Raw genomic sequence first — 19,929 nt, 5'->3', positions numbered from 1 at the left:
GTAGAGTAAGTTTGAGTTGGTAGAGGTAGAGTAAGTTTGAGTTGGTAGGGAGTTCATTTGATAGGTAGAGTAAGTGTGAGTTGGTAGGGAGTTCATTTGATATGTAAAGTAAGTATGAGTTGGTAGGGAGTTCATTTGATATGTAGAATTAGTGTGAGTTGGTAGGGAGTTCATTTGATATGTGGGGTAAGTATGAGATTATAGGTAGTTCATTTGATAGGTAGAGTAAGTTTGAGTTGGTAGGGAGTTCATTTGATAGGTAGAGAAAGTATGAGTTGGTAGGGAGTTCATTTGATAGCAAGAGTAAATGTGAGTTGGTAGGAAGTTCATTTGATAGCTAGAGTAATTTTAATTGGTAGGGAGTTCATTTGATAGGTAGAGTAAGTGTGAGTTGGTAGGGAGTTCATTTGATATGTAGAGTAAGTATGAGTTGGTAGGGAGTTCATTTGATAGCTAGAGTAAATGTGAGTTGGTAGGGAGTTTATTTGATAGGTAGAGTAAGTGTGAGTTGGTAGGGAGTTCATTTGATAGCTAGAGTAAATGTGAGTTGGTAGGGAGTTTATTTGATAGGTAGAGTAAGTTTGAGTTGGTAGGGAGTTTATTTGATAGGTAAAGTAAGTGTGATATGGTAGGGAGTTCATTTGATATGTAGAGTAAGTATGAGTTGGTATAGAGTTCATTTGATAGGTAGAGTAAGTATGAGTTGGTAGGGAGTTCATTTGATAGGTAGAATTAATGTTAATTGATAGGGAGTTCATTTGATATGTAGAATTAGTGTGAGTTGGTATAGAGTTAATTTGATAGGTAGAGTAAGTTTGAGTTGGTAGGGAGTTCATTTGATAGGTAGAGTAAGTGTGAGTTGGTAGGGAGTTCATTTGATAGCTAGAGTAAATGTGAGTTGGTAGGAAGTTCATTTGATATGTAGAATTAGTGTGAGTTGGTAGGGAGTTCATTTGATATGAAGAATTAATGTTAGTTGATAGGGAGTCCATTTGATAGGTAGAGTAAGTTTGAGTTGGTAGGGAGTTCATTTGATAGGTAGAGTAATTGTGGGTTGGTAGGGAGTTCATTTGATAGGTAGAGCAAGTGTGATTTGGTAGGGAGTTTATTTGATAGGTAGAGTAAGTATGAGTTGGTAGGGAGTTCATTTGATAGGTAGAGTAAGTATGAGTTGGTAGGGAGTTCATTTGATATGTAGAATTAATGTTAGTTGATAGGGAGTTCATTTGATAGGTAGAGTAAGTTTGAGTTGGTAGGGAGTTCATTTGATAGGTAGAGTAAGTTTGAGTTGGTAGGGAGTTCATTTGATAGGTAGAGTAAGTGTGAGGTGGTAGGGAGTTTATTTGATAGGTAGAGTAAGTGAGAGTTGGTAGGGAGTTCATTTGATAGGTAGAGTAAGTATGAGTTGGTAGGAAGTTCATTTGATAGGTAGAGTAAGTATGAGTTGGTAGGGAGTTCATTTAATAGGTAGAGTAAGTGTGAGTTGGTAGGGAATTCATTTGATAGGTAGAGTAAGTGTGATATGGTAGGGAGTTTATTTGATAGGTAGAGTAAGTGTGAGTTGGTAGGGAGTTCATTTGATAGGTAGAGTAAGTATGAGTTGGTAGGGAGTTCATTTGATAGGTAGAGTAAGTATGAGTTGGTAGGGAGTTTATTTGATAGGTAGAGTAAGTATGAGTTGGTAGGGAGTTCATTTGATATGTAGAGTAAATGTGAGTAAGTATGAGTTGGTAGGGAGTTCATTTGATAGGTAGAGTAAGTGTGAGTTGGTAGGGAGTTCATTTGATAGGTAGATAAGTGTGAGTTGGTAGGGAGTTCATTTGATAGGTAGATAAGTATGAGTTGGTAGGGAGTTCATTTGATAGGTAGAGTAAGTATGAGTTGGTAGGGAGTTCATTTGATAGCTAGAGTAAATGTGAGTTGGTAGGAAGTTCATTTGATATGTAGAGTAAGTGTGAGTTCGTAGGGAGTTCATTTGATAGGTAGAGTAAGTATGAGTTGGTAGGAAGTTCATTTGATATGTAGAGTAAGTATGAGTTGGTAGGGAGTTCATTTGATAGGTAGAGTAAGTATGAGTTGGTAGGGAGTTCATTTGATAGGTAGAGTAAGTATGAGTTGGTAGGGAGTTTATTTGATAGGTAGAGTAAGTATGAGTTGGTAGGGAGTTCATTTGATAGGTAGAGTAAGTTTGAGTTGGTAGGGAGTTCATTTGATATGTAGAATTAATGTTAATTGATAGGGAGTTCATTTGATATGTAGAATTAGTGTGAGTTGGTAGGGAGTTCATTTGATAGGTAGAGTAAGTGTGAGTTGGTATAGAGTTCATTTGATAGGTAGAGTAAGTGTGAGTTGGTAGGAAGTTCATTTGATATGTAGAATTAGTGTGAGTTGGTAGGGAGTTCATTTGATATGTAGAATTTGTGTGAGTTGGTAGGGAGTTCATTTGATATGTAGAGTAAGTATGAGTTGGTAGGGAGTTCATTTGATATGTAGAATTAGTGTGAGTTGGTAGGGAGTTCATTTGATAGGTAGAGTAAGTGTGAGTTGGTAGGGAGTTCATTTGATAGGTAGAGTAAGTTTGAGTTGGTAGGGAGTTCATTTGATATGTAGAGTAAGTTTGAGTTGGTAGGGAGTTCATTTGATATGTAGAATTAGTGTGAGTTGGTAGGGAGTTCATTTGATATGTAGAATTAGTGTGAGTTGGTAGGGAGTTCATTTGATAGCTAGAGTAAGTATGAGTTGGTAGGGAGTTTATTTGATAGGTAGAGTAAGTATGAGTTGGTAGGAAGTTCATTTGATAGGTAGAGTAAGTTTGAGTTGGTAGGGAGTTCATTTGATATGTAGAATTAATGTTAATTGATAGGGAGTTCATTTGATATGTAGAATTAGTGTGAGTTGGTAGGAAGTTCATTTGATAGGTAGAGTAAGTATGAGTTGGTATAGAGTTCATTTGATAGGTAGAGTAAGTGTGAGTTGGTAGGAAGTTCATTTGATATGTAGAATTGGTGTGAGTTGGTAGGGAGTTCATTTGATATGTAGAATTGATGTGAGTTGGTAGGAAGTTCATTTGATAGGTAGAGTAAGTATGAGTTGGTAGGGAGTTCATTTGATATGTAGAATTAGTGTGAGTTGGTAGGGAGTTCATTTGATATGTAGAATTAGTGTGAGTTGGTATGGAGTTCATTTGATAGCTAGAGTAAATGTGAGTTGGTAGGGAGTTTATTTGATAGGTAGAGTAAGTGTGAGTTGGTATAGAGTTCATTTGATAGGTAGAGTAAGTGTGAGTTGGTAGGGAGTTCATTTGATATGTAGAATTAATGTTAGTTGATAGGGAGTTCATTTGATAGGTAGAGTAAGTTTGAGTTGGTAGGGAGTTCATTTGATATGTAGAATTAATGTTAGTTGATAGGGAGTTCATTTGATATGTAGAGTAAGTGTGAGTTGGTAGGGAGTTCATTTGATAGGTAGAGTAAGTTTGAGTTGGTAGGGAGTTCATTTGATAGGTAGAGTAAGTGTGAGTTGGTAGGGAGTTCATTTGATATGTAGAATTAGTGTGAGTTGGTAGGGAGTTCATTTGATATGTGGGGTAAGTATGAGCTTATAGGTAGTTCATTTGATAGGTAGAGTAAGTGTGAGGTGGTAGGGAGTTCATTTGATAGCTAGAGTAAATGTGAGTTGGTAGGGAGTTTATTTGATAGGTAGAGTAAGTGAGAGTTGGTAGGGAGTTCATTTGATAGGTAGAGTAAGTATGAGTTGGTAGGAATTTCATTTGATATGTAGAGTAAGTGAGATTTGGTAGGGAGTTCATTTCATAGGTAGAGTAAGTATGAGTTGGTAGGAAGTTCATTTGATATGTAGAGTAAGTATGAGTTGGTAGGGAGTTCATTTGATAGGTAGAGTAAGTGTGAGTTGGTAGGGAGTTCATTTGATAGGTAGAGTAAGTGTGAGTTGGTAGGGAGTTTATTTGATAGGTAGAGTAAGTTTGAGTTGGTAGGGAGTTCATTTGATATGTAAGAGTAAATGTGAGTTGGTAGGGAGTTCATTTGATAGGTAGATAAGTGTGAGTTGGTAGGGAGTTCATTTGATAGGTAGAGTAAGTATGAGTTGGTAGGGAGTTCATTTGATAGCTAGAGTAAATGTGAGTTGGTAGGAAGTTCATTTGATATGTAGAGTAAGTATGAGTTGGTAGGGAGTTCATTTGATAGGTAGAGTAAGTATGAGTTGGTAGGGAGTTCATTTGATAGCAAGAGTAAATGTGAGTTGGTAGGAAGTTCATTTAATATGTAGAATTAGTGTGAGTTGGTAGGGAGTTCATTTGATATGTAGAATTAATGTTAGTTGATAGGGAGTTCATTTGATAGGTAGAGTAAGTATGAGTTGGTAGGGAGTTCATTTGATAGCAAGAGTAAATGTGAGTTGGTAGGAAGTTCATTTAATATGTAGAATTAGTGTGAGTTGGTAGGGAGTTCATTTGATATGTAGAATTAATGTTAGTTGATAGGGAGTTCATTTGATAGGTAGAGTAAGTTTGAGTTGGTAGGGAGTTCATTTGATAGGTAGAGTAAGTGTGAGTTGGTAGGGAGTTCATTTGATATGTAGAATAAGTGTGAGTTGGTAGGGAGTTCATTTGATATGTGGGGTAAGTATGAGATTATAGGTAGTTCATTTGATAGGTAGAGTAAGTGTGAGTTGGTATAGAGTTCATTTGATAGGTAGAGTAAGTGTGAGTTGGTAGGGAGTTCATTTGATAGCTAGAGTAAATGTGAGTTGGTAGGGAGTTTATTTGATAGGTAGAGTAAGTGAGAGTTGGTAGGGAGTTCATTTGATAGGTAGATAAGTGTGAGTTGGTAGGGAGTTCATTTGATAGGTAGAGTAAGTATGAGTTGGTAGGGAGTTCATTTGATAGCTAGAGTAAATGTGAGTTGGTGGGGAGTTCATTTGATAGGTAGAGTAAGTATGAGTTGGTAGGGAGTTCATTTGATAGGTAGAGTAAGTATGAGTTGGTAGGGAGTTCATTTGATAGCAAGAGTAAATGTGAGTTGGTAGGAAGTTCATTTAATATGTAGAATTAGTGTGAGTTGGTAGGGAGTTCATTTGATATGTAGAATTAATGTTAGTTGATAGGGAGTTCATTTGATAGGTAGAGTAAGTATGAGTTGGTAGGGAGTTCATTTGATAGCAAGAGTAAACGTGAGTTGGTAGGAAGTTCATTTAATATGTAGAATTAGTGTGAGTTGGTAGGGAGTTCATTTGATATGTAGAATTAATGTTAGTTGATAGGGAGTTCATTTGATAGGTAGAGTAAGTTTGAGTTGGTAGGGAGTTCATTTGATAGGTAGAGTAAGTGTGAGTTGGTAGGGAGTTCATTTGATATGTAGAATTAGTGTGAGTTGGTAGGGAGTTCATTTGATATGTGGGGTAAGTATGAGATTATAGGTAGTTCATTTGATAGGTAGAGTAAGTGTGAGTTGGTATAGAGTTCATTTGATAGGTAGAGTAAGTGTGAGTTGGTAGGGAGTTCATTTGATAGCTAGAGTAAATGTGAGTTGGTAGGGAGTTTATTTGATAGGTAGAGTAAGTGAGAGTTGGTAGGGAGTTCATTTGATAGGTAGAGTAAGTATGAGTTGGTAGGAAGTTCCTTTGATATGTAGAGTAAGTATGAGTTGGTAGGGAGTTCATTTGATAGGTAGAGTAAGTGTGAGTTGGTAGGGAGTTCATTTGATAGGTAGATTAAGTGTGAGTTCGTAGGGAGTTCATTTGATAGGTAGAGTAAGTGAGAGTTGGTAGGGAGTTTATTTGATAGGTAGATGTATGGTAGTAGAGTTTATTTGATAGGGTAGAGTAAGTATGAGTTGGTAGGGAGTTCATTTGATAGGTAGAGTAAGTGTGAGTTGGTAGGGAGTTCATTTGATAGGTAGATTAAGTGTGAGTTGGTAGGGAGTTCATTTGATAGGTAGAGTAAGTGTGATATGGTAGGGAGTTCATTTGATAGGTAGAGTAAGTTTGAGTTGGTATAGAGTTCATTTGATAGGTAGAGTAAGTGTGAGTTGGTAGGGAGTTCATTTGATATGTAAAGTAAGTTTGAGTTGGTAGGGAGTTCATTTGATATGTAGAATTAATGTTAATTGATAGGGAGTTCATTTGATATGTAGAATTAGTGTGAGTTGGTAGGGAGTTCATTTGATAGGTAGAGTAAGTATGAGTTGGTATAGAGTTCATTTGATAGGTAGAGTAAGTATGAGTTGGTAGGAAGTTCATTTGATATGTAGAATTAGTGTGAGTTGGTAGGGAGTTCATTTGATATGTAGAATTAATGTTAGTTGATAGGGAGTTCATTTGATATGTAGAATTAGTGTGAGTTGGTAGGGAGTTCATTTGATAGCTAGAGTAAATGTGAGTTGGTAGGGAGTTTATTTGATAGGTAGAGTAAGTGTGAGTTGGTATAGAGTTCATTTGATAGGTAGAGTAAGTGTGAGTTGGTAGGGAGTTCATTTGATAGCTAGAGTAAGTGTGAATTTGTAGGGAGTTCATTTGATAGGTACATTAAGTGTGAGTTGGTAGGGAGTTCATTTGATAGCTAGAGTAAGTGTGAATTTGTAGGGAGTTCATTTGATAGGTAGAGTAAGCTAGTGGTAAAAGACTTAACTTCTACTGTGATGTTTCTTTATGAGACACATGTTTCAAAGAGGCCAGTACAAACAATATATTCCTGTATATTAAATGGTTTATTTTTCAGTTGGAGAAGTTAACAGGATCCACAGCAAACACATTTCTTGAGTACATAGAACGAAATATCCCTGTAGGTGTGGCTATGAAAGTTACCAAGGTAATGTTGAACCATTTACTGAAGCCCATACACCTTTATAACTCTGACGTTATAAGTACAGTGGAACTCGGTTGGGACTGAGATAAAACTTTTCAGTTATCAGAGTGTTCAAATTAAGCGCGTTCTACTTATTAAGTCTACTAACAATCTCTTTACTTGGTAATAGATCATCTTATTCCGTAAAGTAAAACAATGTGAGCAAGAAAGACATCAAAATCATCAATGGTGGTCGCAAAATTGTACAAGGGCCCAATGGGCCCGAATCGCTCACCTGCAATCTGGAAATCATACATGGTTCATACTTAACAAATAGAGTAAATAAGAATTTATATCATCCCTAAGCACATTAGAGGCCTCTTTGCCTCTTGGTTATTAAATAGAAGTTATTTAAAGATTTTCACCTATGTGACCCCTTTGACCTTGAATGAAGGTCAAGGTCAGTTATTTGAACAAACTTGGTTGTCATTTATTCCAGCATGCCACATGCCCAATATCAGGTCTCTAGCCCTCTTGGTTATTAAGGAGAAGTCGTTTAAAGTTTATAGCCTTTTTGACCCCTTTGACCTTGAATGAAGGTCAAGGTCATTCATTTGAACAAACTTGGTAGCCCTTGATCCCAGCATGTCACAGGCCTAATATCAAGTCCCTAGGCCTCTTTGTTATTAAGAAGAAGTTGTTTAAAGATTTTAGCCTTTTTGACCCCTGTGACCTTGAATGAAAGTCAAGGTCATTCATATGAACAAGCTTGGTAGTCCTTCATCCCAGCATGTTACATGCCAAATATCGGGTCTCTAGGCCTCTTGGTTATGAAACAGAAGTCTTAACAAGATATTTCAGCCTACTTGACCCCTGTGACCTTGATTGAAGGTCAAGGTCATTCATTTGAATAAACTTGGTAGCCCTTGATCCCAGCATGTCACAGGCCCAATATCAGGTCCCTAGGCGTCTTGGTTATTAAGAAAAAGTTGTTTAAATATTTTAGCCTTTTTGACCCCTGTGACCTTGAATGAAAGTTAAGGTCATTCATTTGAACAAGCTTGGTAGTCCTGCATCCCAGCATGTTACATGCCAAATATCGGGTCTCTAGGCCTCTTGGTTATGAAACAGAAGTCTTAACAAGATATTTCAGCCTACTTGACCCCTGTGACCTTGAATGAAGGTCAAGGTCATTCATTTGAACAAACTTGGTAGCCCTTGATCCCAGCATGTCACAGGCCCAATATCAGGTCCCTAGGCGTCTTGGTTATTAAGAAGAAGTTGTTTAAAGATTTTAGCCTTTTTGACCCCTGTGACCTTGAATGAAAGTCAAGGTCATTCATTTGAACAAACTTGGTAGCCCTTGATCCCAGCATGCCTCATGCCCAATATCAGATGCCTAGGCTGTATGGTTATTAAGAAGACATCGTTTAAAAAAAATTGCCTTTTTGACCCCTGTGACCTTGAATGAAGGTCAAGGTCATTCATTTGAACAAACTTGTGTTTTAAATTGGTAGCCCACTATCCCAGCATGCCACATGCCCAATATCAGGTCTCTAGCCCTCTTGGTTATTAAGAAGAAGTCATTTAAAGATTTAAGCCTTTTTGACCCTTGTGATCTTCAATGAAAGTCAAAGTCATTCATCTGAACAAACTTGGTAGTCCTTCATCCCAGCATGTTACATGTCAAATATCGGGTCTCTAGGCCTCTTGGTTATGAAACAGAAGTCGTAACAAGATATTTCAGCCTATTTGACCCCTGTGACCTTGAATGAAGGTCAAAGTCATTTATTTGAACAAACTTGGTAGTTGTTCATCCAAGCATGTCACAGGCCCAATTTCAGAACTCTAGGCCTCTTGGTTATATAGAAGTCTGTTAAAGATTTTCACCTATTTGACCCCTGTGATCTTTAATGAAGGTCAAGGTCATTCATTTGAACAAACTTGGTAGCCCTTCATCCCTGCATGCTATAAGTCAAATTTCAGGACTCTAGGTCTCCAAGTTTTGCAGGAGAAGTTGTTAAAATGGGAAAGTTGACGCTGGACAGCCGGACAGACAGACGACGGACGCTGCACCATAGAAATAAAACCAAAAAAATTCAAAATATTGATTCATCAACTGCAGTCACAAAATTTTTTTCAAGCACATGTAAATAACAGACATAACTTAACAAGAGATCCCAGAGGGATATTGGCACCCACCAAAGAATGATCTACGTCTGACAATGGAAAGATGGATCTTTTCTCTGCTTTTCAAACTTTTACTACAAACTTCATATAAAATATGAGAAAGATCCTTTCATTACTTAATGAGATATATGGCAGTAACAAACTTCAATTATCAAAATCCAAGATGGCTACCTGTTGGCCATCTTGTTCAGCAATTGGCCCCAAAATGCAATATATATGCACAACTAAGGTCCCAGGGGAAATTTGAGACAGATCGTTCCAGTACTTTCAGAGAAATAGCAGTAACAAACTTCAATAATCAAATTCCAAGAGGGCGGCCTATCGGCCATCTTTTCCACCGAATGGTCTGAAAATGCAATATGCACAACTAGGGACCTAGGGGAACCTGCACATGAAATTTGAGACAGATTATTTCAATACTTTCTGAGAAATAGTGGTAATAAAACTTCAATTACCAAAATCCAAGATGGCTGCCTGTCGGCCATCTTGTCCACCAATCGGTCCCAATATGCAATATGCACAACTAGGGACCTAGAGGAACCTACAATTACAATTTGAGACAGATCCTTTCAGTACTTTCTAAGAAATAGCGGTAACAAATTTCAACTATCAAAATCCAAGATGGCGGCCTGTCAGCCATCTTGTTCACCGATCAGTCCGAAAATGCTGTATGCACAACAAAACCTCTAGGGGAACATGCACATGAAATTTGAGACATATCCCTTCATTACTTTCTGAGAAATAGCGGTAACAAACTTTAACTATCAAAATCCAAGATGGCTGCCTGGCGGCCATCTTGTTGGCCGATCGGTCCCAAAATGCAATGTGCACAACTAGGGACCTAGGGGAACCTGCACACGAAATTTGAGACAGATCCCTTGGTAACTTTCGGAGAAATAGCGGTAACAAACTTCAATTGTCAAAATCCAAGATGGCGGCCTGGTGGCCATCTTGTTGTCTGATCGGTCCAAAATTGCAATATGCACAACTAGGGCCCTAGGGCAACCTACATATGAAATTTGAGAAAGATCCCTTAAGTACTTTCTGAGAAGTAGCGGTAACAAGAATTGTTAATGGACGGAAGGACGGACGGACCACGGACGAAAGGCGATTTGAATAGCCCACCATCTGATGATGGTGGGCTAAAAAACTGAGACACATGTGTTCATAGGAAGTTATGTAGAAAGCAAATTTGTGCATGACAACTCATGATTAAATGATGGTGGTTATTGAACATTGTACAGTCTATTTTGCCAAGTAAAAAGTTCAAAGCACTAACAATGTTCACACCTAAATAACTGTAGTATCGCACTATAAAAACAGAATCATGTACAGCTCCAAGTTGTGATTGCATTACTGCCAGGTGGTTAGAGATTAGTTCGCTTGAGTGACCACACTATGCAGGTGAAAGGCAGCCGAGCGCACCTGTTTTGTATCATTACGCCATTTACTGTCGTGTCGGTCTAACCATTGACGATGACAGTGATGTACTCGCCACGCAACTTGCACAATACTATTGCATTCTGGGTTACAATATAATGCTAAACGCGAGTTGATTGGTTGGTGGGCGTGGCTTATATCGTGTGATATGTCTGACCCACGTGTGATAGATCTATCCTGAACTCATCGGGTATTACCGTACTCAAAAGAACTAGATCTATCCTGAACTCATCGGGTATTACCGTATTCATAAGAACTGCAGTATATGTCCATACTTTCTATTACCCGCAGTTTTTACAACAGACGTTTCTTCAAAGAAAGCTCTGGCATTAAATGCGATAATGCGGCTTTCATGAACTGCTGTCCGTGTTTCAGCTGGGATAGACTGGATAACTTTTTGCGTCATCGCTAGCATAATTCACGGTAGGGAATGTGTGTCACAAACGTAGCTAGGCTACTTCGAGAACAACGTAATGGTTTCCGTGAGGCCCGCCTCGCGGCAAGTTTACCTCTGTTTGTTTCTTTATCAATCAACTTCTTAAATTTCAAAGCACTTTTAATTCATCGGCTGTTAATGGATTTCTTACAGAATGTGCCGTTTTTCAAACATTCAAGGACAAACAGGGTATGCTTGTAGATATATCTAACTCTGTTATCGTTAAGCCTTACGTGGAAATGCAGCAAATTGCCTCTAAATTCCCAAATGGCCGATCGAACTGTTTGCGGCGTACGAACATCCCTCTCCAATAAACGGGTCATTATTTTATTTCTGTTTATTCTATAAACTTAAGACTTCGTTGGTAATTTTGCTTGGGTTCCGATAAACAGGCAACTGGGTCAAATGTCCCGCGTGCCGTCACATTCTTTATAATCTTGTGACAACCTCCTCTTGTAACATCAGTTGATTGATGATGGTCTATTCAAATCGCATTTTGTCCGTGGTCCGTCCTTCCATCCGTCCGCTCCTACCGTCCGTCCGACCGTCCGGCCGTTAACAATTCTTGTTTTCGCTATTTCTCAGAAAGTACTGAAGGGATCTTTCTCAAATTTCATATGTAGATTACCCTAGGACTGTAGTTGTGCATATTGCATTTTGGGACGGATTGGTTTACAAGATGGCCGCCAGGCAGCCATCTTGGATTTTGATAGTTAAAGTTTGTTATCACTATTTCTCAGAAAGTACTAAAGGAATTGTTCTCAAATTTTATATGTAGGTACCTCTTGGGCCCTAGTTGTGCGTATTGCATTTTGGGACAGATCGGTCAACAAGATGGCCGCCAGGCAGCCATCTTGGATTTTGATCGTATAAGTTTGTTATGGTTGTTTCTCAGAAAGTACTGAAGGGATCTTTCTCAAATTTCATCTGTAGGTTACCCTAGGACTCTAGTTGTGCATATTGCATTTTGGGACCGATCGGTTAACAAGATGGCCGCCAGGCAGCCATCTTGGATTTTGATAGTTAAAGTTTGTTATCACTATTTCTCAGAAAGTACTGAAGGGATTGTTCTCAAATTTTATATGTAGGTTCCCCTTTGGCCCTAGTTGTGTGTATTGCATTTTGGGACCGATCAGTCAACAAGATGGCCGCCAGGCAGCCATCTTGGATTTTGATAGTATAAGTTTGTTATCGCTATTTCTCAGAAAGCACTGAAGGGATCATTCTAAAATTTCATCTGTAGGTTACCCTAGGACTCTAGTTGTGCATATTGCATTTTTGGACCGATCGTTTAACAAGATGGCTGCCTGGCGGTAAAAGTTTGTTATCGCTATTTCTCAGAAAGTACTGAAGGGATTGTTCTCAAATTTCTTATGTAGGTTCCCCTAGTGCCCTAGTTGCGCATATTGCATTTTGGGACCGATCGGTCAACAAGATGGCCGCCAGACCGCCATCTTGAATTTTACTAGTTTAAGTTTGTTACAACTATTTATAAGAAAGTACTTCAGTGGTCTGTTTTAAAAGTTTGAAAAGTAGAGAAAAGTAGAGAAAAGATCCATCTGTCAATTGTCAGACATAGATCAATCTTAGGTGGGCGCCAAGATCCCTCTGGGATCTCTTGTTTACTAATCTCATGAAAAAAGATAATCCTTTGTTTATAATGAAGATCAAGTAATTAATGACGAAGGTTACCGTCCGTCAGTACCCCGTTAGCATAAGATCTGACACAGGTGCAGCCATATTGCATTTCAAAGTCTAGAACATTGTCAGATAAAAACTCTGCCCACTCGTTCTATCGCCTGACGTCGGGTAGGCTATCTAAACTCCTCCCCTCCAGACAATTGACAGAACCACTCAACCAGTTGATAATACTGTCGCTCAACATACCGAGGTATTACATCATTTATTTTGTCAACGGTTAGACCGACACGACAGTAAATCGGGGTAATGTTTATGTAAGTAATGAACATGAACTGCAGCTTTACAATTGATTATCGCTAATGATTGTTGATACATTGTTGTACAATAGAACTTAGATTCATTGCTAAACATTAAACAGTTTTTCCATGTTTTTGTAGTTGTAAGCAGCTTTTGTAGTGTGGTTTTACAGCATATTTATGAAAAAGAAATTGGCATTTTTGGCGATCTCGTTGTCCAAAAAATCTCAATTTGAGTTATACGAACATTTTATGTATGTTTTTTGTCATTCAGACCAAAAGTTTACTTCGTATTATCCAATTTTTTCGATTTTTCTGAATTCAAATTTTCCGAGTTCGTTCAACAAAGATAAAGAAGGAATTCGGCAGGGACTGGCAAAGTACTGCATATTAAGCGGGGTTGTCAATTTATCCGAGTTTGTATCAAGCAAGTTCAACTGTACTACCAATTCAATAATGGATGCATTTAGTGTTAGTTAATATGTACCAAGCTTAATGAAATTTTGTATATACATGTATACCTATTAGATGTACATGTGTGTTTCTATATCGTGAACAAAAGACATCAGTTGGCTAATAAATGATATAACTAATTTCCATAAAATATCAGGTGACTGTTAAGGCCAATGGGTCTCTTGTTATAATTGTAAGAGGCTGTGATAATTACTTACAAAAACAGGTGAGCAATACAGGCCCACTGGGCCTCTTGTAAGTGAATATAAGACTTTTGCTTTTTCTATTTTGAAATCATTTATTTGATGTAGGAATTTTAATTAAGAAGAATGTCAAACAAAACAGATATGTATTTTCTGTGATCAGTTGAATATTCTTGAAATAATTGATATCAAAGTCGACCATAAGACATTTGCTTGCTGATAGATTCACAAAGCCTTGAATTAAGCTTTGTTTTCTAAGAAATACAGTATCGGTTATCTGATTGATAGGACATATCTGCCTAACAGCTTGATGTGATAAAAATCATTACATTTTTATATTCTGATTTTGGAAATTCATTTGAAATTATTCTATTTTTAGAATAAAAATGTCATGGCGCGGCATCCGTCGTCCGTCCATCTGTCCGTCAACATTTCCATTAAATCGCTACTAGTCATAGAGTTCTGCATGGATTGTGACCAAATTTGGCCACAAACATCTTTGGGAGAAGGGAAAGAGAACTTGAATAAATTTTGGCTCTGACTACCCGCAGGCAGGAGGGGCAGGGCCCAATAGGGGAAATAGAGGTTATTTCTATAAATTGCTACTTGTCCTAGAGTTCTGCATGGATTGTAACCAAATTTGGCCACAAACATCTTTGGGAGAAGGGGAAGAGAACTTGTATAAATTTTGGCTCTGCCTCCCGGGGACAGGAAGGGCGGGGACCAATAGGGAAAATAGAGGTAAATCCTATAAATCTCTACTTGTCCTAGAGTTCTGCATGGATAGTAACCAAATTTTGCCACAAACATCCATGGGGAAAGGGGAACAGAACTTGTATAAATTTTGTGCTCTGACCCCCCGAGGGCTGGAGGGGGGGGCCCAAATAGTGGGATTAGAGGTAAATCCTATAAATCGCTACTTGTCCTAGAGTTCTGCATGGATAGTAACGAAATTTTGCCACAAACATCTTTGGGAGAAGGGGAACAGAACTTGTATAAATTTTGGCTCTGACCCCCTGGGGGCAGGAGGGGCGGGGCCCAATAGGGGAAGTAGAGGTAAATCCCATAAATTGCTACTTGTCCTAGAGTTTTGCATTGGTTGTGACCAAATTTGGCCACAAACATCTTTGGGAGAAGGGGAAGAGAACTTGTATAAAATTTGGATTTGACCCCCCAGGGGCAGGAGGGGCAGGGCCCAATAGGAAAAATAGAGGTAAATCCTATAAATCGCTACTTGTCCTAGAGTTCTGCATGGATAGTAACCAAAGTTGGCCACAAACATCTTTGGGAGAAGGGGAACAGAACTTGTATAGATTTTGGCTCAGACCCCCCAGGGGCAGGAGGGACGAGGCCCAATCGGTGAAGTAGAGGTAAATCCTATAAATCGCTACTTGTCCTAGTGTTCTGCATGGATTGTAACCAAATTGGCCACAAACATCTTTGGGAAAAGGGGAAGAGAACTTGTATAAATTTTAACCCCCTGGGGGAAGGAGGGGCGGGGCCAAATAGGGAAAATAGAGGTAAATCCTATAAATTGCTACTTGTCCTAGAGGTCTGCATGGATAGTAACTAAATTTGGCCACAAACATCCTTGGGGAAAGGGGAACAGAACTTGTAAAAATCTTGGGCTCTGACCCCCGGAGGGCAGGAGTGGGGCCCAATAGTGGGATTAGAGATAAATCCTATAAATCACTACTTGTCCTAGAGTTCTGCATGGATCTTAACCAAATTTGGTCAAAATCATCCTTGGGAGAAGGGGAACACAACTTGTATAGATTTTGGCTCTGCCTCCCGGGGGCAGGAGGGGCGGGGACCAATAGGGAAAATAGTGGTAAATCCTATAAATCGCTACTTGTCCTAGAGTTCTGCATGGATAGTAACCAAATTTGGCCACAAACATCTTTGGGAGAAGGGGAACAGAACTTGTATAAATTTTGGCTCCGACCCCTCCGGGGCAGGAGGGATGGGGCCCAATAGGACAATTAGAGGTTAATATTTGAATTCCTTCAGAAAAGAAACAATGAACCTGTATTAAGAACATTACTTGGCATTACAAACCAGGTGAGCGATACAGGCCCTCTGGGCCTCTTGTTTCTGTTTCTGCTGCATTGCATTTGCAGTACTTTGAGTACTTTGATTGTTTTCTTTGCAGCATGAACTTCAGAAGCTTCCAGAACATTTAGTGCCACCAATTGAGGAGTTAACAGCATAATGAATGCTATCAAAAACATTTCATGTACAGTGAAACTTTTCGTAACTGTATGTCACCATGAGCAGCATGCTGGTATAGCCAGGGGTCCAGACTTCACATCAAGGAAATACTGTACAATAACGGCGGTATAGACAGGGATCTGGATAAGACAAGAGACAGTGTTGACAGTTATACTGTATATATGCATATTGTTTCTCCATCACAATTGAACAACGTGAAGTTTCAGATGTTAATAAAATATTTATAAAAAATAAATATTTGTCTCTGGTTTTGATTCTCACTGGAAACATGTTTGATACCTATGGCATACATAGGAATTAGAATGCATGTAAAGTTGGAACGAATATGTATGTACTCGGCCTACTATACCTTTCAACTACGTACGAAATGGTCCCTATGTGTCATAGTGGAGCACTGCCTCTGAAAATCACCAATTATTTTAAGCGTATACATGCATTTATATATCATTTTTAGCTCAGGCCGGTGAGCTTATATCATGGCGTGGCATCCGTCATCCGTCCATCCGCCAACATTTCCTTTAAATCGCTACTGGTCGTAGAGTTCTCCATGGATTGTAACCAAATTTAGCCACAAACATCCATGGGGGAAAGGGAACAGAACTTGTATTAATTTTGGCTCTGACCCCCCGGGGGTAGGAGGGTCGGGGCCCAATAGGGGAAAAAGAGGTAAATCCTATAAATCGTTACTTGTCCGAGAGTGCTGCATGGATTGTGACCAAATTTGGCCACAAACAGGAGGGGTGGGGCCCAATAGGGGAAATAGAGGTAAATCCTAGAAATCGCTACTTGTCCTAGAGTGCTGCATGGATTGTGACCAAATTTGGCCACAAACATCCATGGGGAAAGGGGAAGAGAACTTGTATAAATTTTGGCTCTGACCCCCCGGGGCATGAGGGATGGGGCCCAATAGGAAAATTAGAGGTTAATATTCGAATTCCTTCAGAAAAGAAACAATGAACCTGTATTAAGAACATTACTTGGCATTACAAACCAGGTGAGCGATACAGGCCCTCTGGGCCTCTTGTTTTCTAAAACAAACATAATGACCCTTCTTCATATCTACCGTACCGCTCACAAGATCAATGGGGACAACCTACGTCAAATAGGCTAAAATCTTTAAAAGACTTCTTCTTAATAACCAAGAGGGCTAGAGACCTGATATTGGGCCTGTGGCATGCTGGGATAGAGGGCTACCAACTTTGTTCAAAAGAATGACCTTGACCTTTATTCAAGGTCACAGGGGTCAAATAGGCTAAAATCTTTAAACGACTTCTTTTTAATAACCAAGAGGCAAAGAGGTCTCTAATGTGCTTAGGGATGATATAAATTCTTATTTACTCTATTTGTTAAGCATGAACCATGTTTGATTACCAGATTGCAGGTGAGCGATTCGGGCCCATTGGGCCCGCCCATTGGGCCCTTGTTTACATATATACACACTACAGGTCTTTCCAGAGGGAATTTATATGGTAAGTCTACAAATTGTGGACTCGACATCTTCAATGGGGACAACCTACGTCATCGGAAGTGATATCGGGCACACAAAAACAATGAAAAAACGCCCGCTTCAAGATGAAAATCGGCTGAAATTATGACATAAAAGCAATGCATCTTCTAAACCTATCGTGCGTCAAAGACAGTGTATTGTTAGAGACTCTGTGAAGCTATCAAATATCGTCAAACTAGCTCAGATAATGCAAACACCTCGACACAATATTTTTCGACAGCAGGGATATCGGTCACATTTTATTCAATAAACTGTTAAAAGTTGTAAATAAATAAATGTTGCTGTCACAAAACCGTCCCGTTTACTAATATATAATATATGACTGTCGAAAAAAAATATATCCTTCATTATATCTGCTAGTGGAGAAACATAGACGGTGCTTAATTAGAAATTATGAAAGTGATATCGGTCACACTTAGAACTATATGGGTAACGGTCACATCCAAAGTTACAAAACCTGACTATTACATCATTGTATATGTAGTCGTTATTTACGCATTCATGCAACTCCAATGGATACCCCGTCAAAATACTTTTATTGAATTGATCTTTTTAACCCACCATCAGCAAATGGCTGGCGAGCTATGAAAATAGCCTTCCCCCCATTGCTCGTCATCCGTCCGTCTTTAATTTCTGTTATTTCTCTGAAAGTACTGAAATCGATTTATTTCGATACCGCTACATATATTTACCAGAGAGAATTAAGGATCTTTTTTAAATTTGATGTTTATAAAGTCATCTTTCTTGATTCTAATAGATGGACTTGTTGTTATGGTTCAAATTCAACATGTGAGCTTAATACTTAATGAACCTGTCTGGAATTTTATTAGTACTACATGTATCTCTCTCTTTACTCTTGTTGTGCATAATGCACCAATGGGAAAACGCGGTAATCGACAACTTGAAGTTCGTTACCATGTAGACATACAATTATCAAATATTTTGTTCGATATAGATATTTTGATAATCATTTTTAACATAGGATTGTATTTATTAATGCTCATTTTTGAGACAGATAAGATTACAAAATAATGAATATTTGGCTATCTTGAAATTATTTGACTACCACGGTGCTTTATAGCATTCATATACATATATTTACTTTTTCACTGCAACCCTAATATGTATACCTACCAGGCGCATTTGACATTTAGGGGTGCATGATCTGTTATTAGGTTATTTTTATGTGATGTCATAATTTTTGTGCCATCAATCACAGAAAATGGCTGTTTCGTCCTTGACTATATTGATTTTTTTTCTTTATAGATACAAATATCTTGGGATGTTATCATACAAGTGTTATCAAATGAAAATATATTCATTAAATTGCATTCAGTTGACAATTAGGGGAGTATGAATGCCAACTGGACATCTGTTAATTCAACATGAAGCGCTAAAGATATTGGACCAACATGTTAAATTGACCGATTTGTAAATCCAATGGTAAACGTCACGATATCTCTTGGCCCTCCTGTTATCAACTGATTTGCTTTTATAATTTGTTTGCATATGATCATTTGTGCTATTGTTGTTAAGATATATTCTAAGTACCTTTTCAATCGTTAATGTGTGTTAAATATGTGGAGAAATTATTAGTGAACTGACATGTAGAACTGTACTAACGCTATCAGCTAAAAACCCTCAGTGATCCTGTCTATCATGTATTCACGTATTTCTGTAGCTCATAGATCAGTGTGATTTTCCTATTGTTTACATCGGATGCCTTTACGTCTTTAAGTTTTATGTAGTTTCTTGTATACTGTCACTGCGAAGTTTTTAAATTATACGCAAAGACAATGCAAGAACAAAGGGTGTGTACAAATACATGTATAGACAAAAACTAAACAATATACAGTGTATGAATACCAAAGTATTCAGCAAAAAAACAGTTACGATAATAGTTCATGATGTATCATGTATCTCGGTAGTATTTCCTCTTTACCTGAATGATTAGTTAGGGAAAACAACGCTGCAATATTTCAGCAATCTTAACGAAGCGACAAAGCATTTCAAAATCTTTGGATGTGACCGTTACCCTGTGAACAACATCCTTTTTTAAAAACAACAAAACGCCAACTAGGTCATACATGCATGTCACTTTTGTAGCGGTTAAAATGAACTATAGCTACTATTTGAAATATAAGGTATTTTATATCAGTAAATAACAGTAAAGTTAAAAAAAATTACACTTGACATATTTTCGGTGAATAAAATGTGACCAATAGCCACGCTGTGAAAAAAAGACAGACGGATGATGTGCAATAGACGAAAAGCGATTTCAATAGCTCGTTAACCATTTGCTGATAGGGGGTTCAAAAGTCATCTTTCAAGATCAGATAAATTCAATAAAAGTATTTTGGCGTCTTATCCACAGTTTTCCTAACTTTGGATGTGACCGTCATCCCTAAAGTTTTAAGTGTGACCGATATCACTTTCATAACTTCTAATTAAGCACCGTATATGATTCTCCACTAGCAGATATAATGAATGAAATATTTTCTTCCAATAGTCATATATTACTTATTAGTAAACGGGACAGTTTTGTGGCAGCAAAATTTATTTATTTGCAATTTATAACGTTTTAGTAAATAAAATGTGACCGATATCCCTGCTGTCAAAAAATATTGTGTCGAGGTGTTTGCATAATCTGAGCTAGTTTGACGACATCTAATAATTTCACAGAGTCTCTAACAATACACTGTCTTTGACGCACGATAGGTTTAGAAGAT

At 38.2% G+C, this 19,929-nt stretch overlaps 1 protein-coding gene across 1 annotated transcript in view; it reads left to right on the top strand.

The window, feature by feature from the left end:
* LOC138319171 (uncharacterized) overlaps positions 1–15,928 on the top strand; it is a 110,225-nt gene extending 94,297 nt beyond the window's left edge. The window contains exons 12-13 of the mRNA XM_069262116.1: positions 6,737–6,826; positions 15,614–15,928. Coding sequence (XP_069118217.1) covers positions 6,737–6,826; positions 15,614–15,673 — 150 coding nt within the window. The 3' untranslated portion in view covers positions 15,674–15,928. The remainder of the gene's footprint in view (positions 1–6,736; positions 6,827–15,613) is intronic.
* Positions 15,929–19,929: the final 4,001 nt, after the last annotated feature.

Source organism: Argopecten irradians, chromosome 3 (assembly GCF_041381155.1).
Source record: "Argopecten irradians isolate NY chromosome 3, Ai_NY, whole genome shotgun sequence".
In the NCBI taxonomy this organism is placed as follows: domain Eukaryota; kingdom Metazoa; phylum Mollusca; class Bivalvia; order Pectinida; family Pectinidae; genus Argopecten; species Argopecten irradians.
The sequence above is the reverse complement of the archived record's forward strand: the minus strand, read 5'-3'. Positions and strand labels throughout refer to the sequence as shown.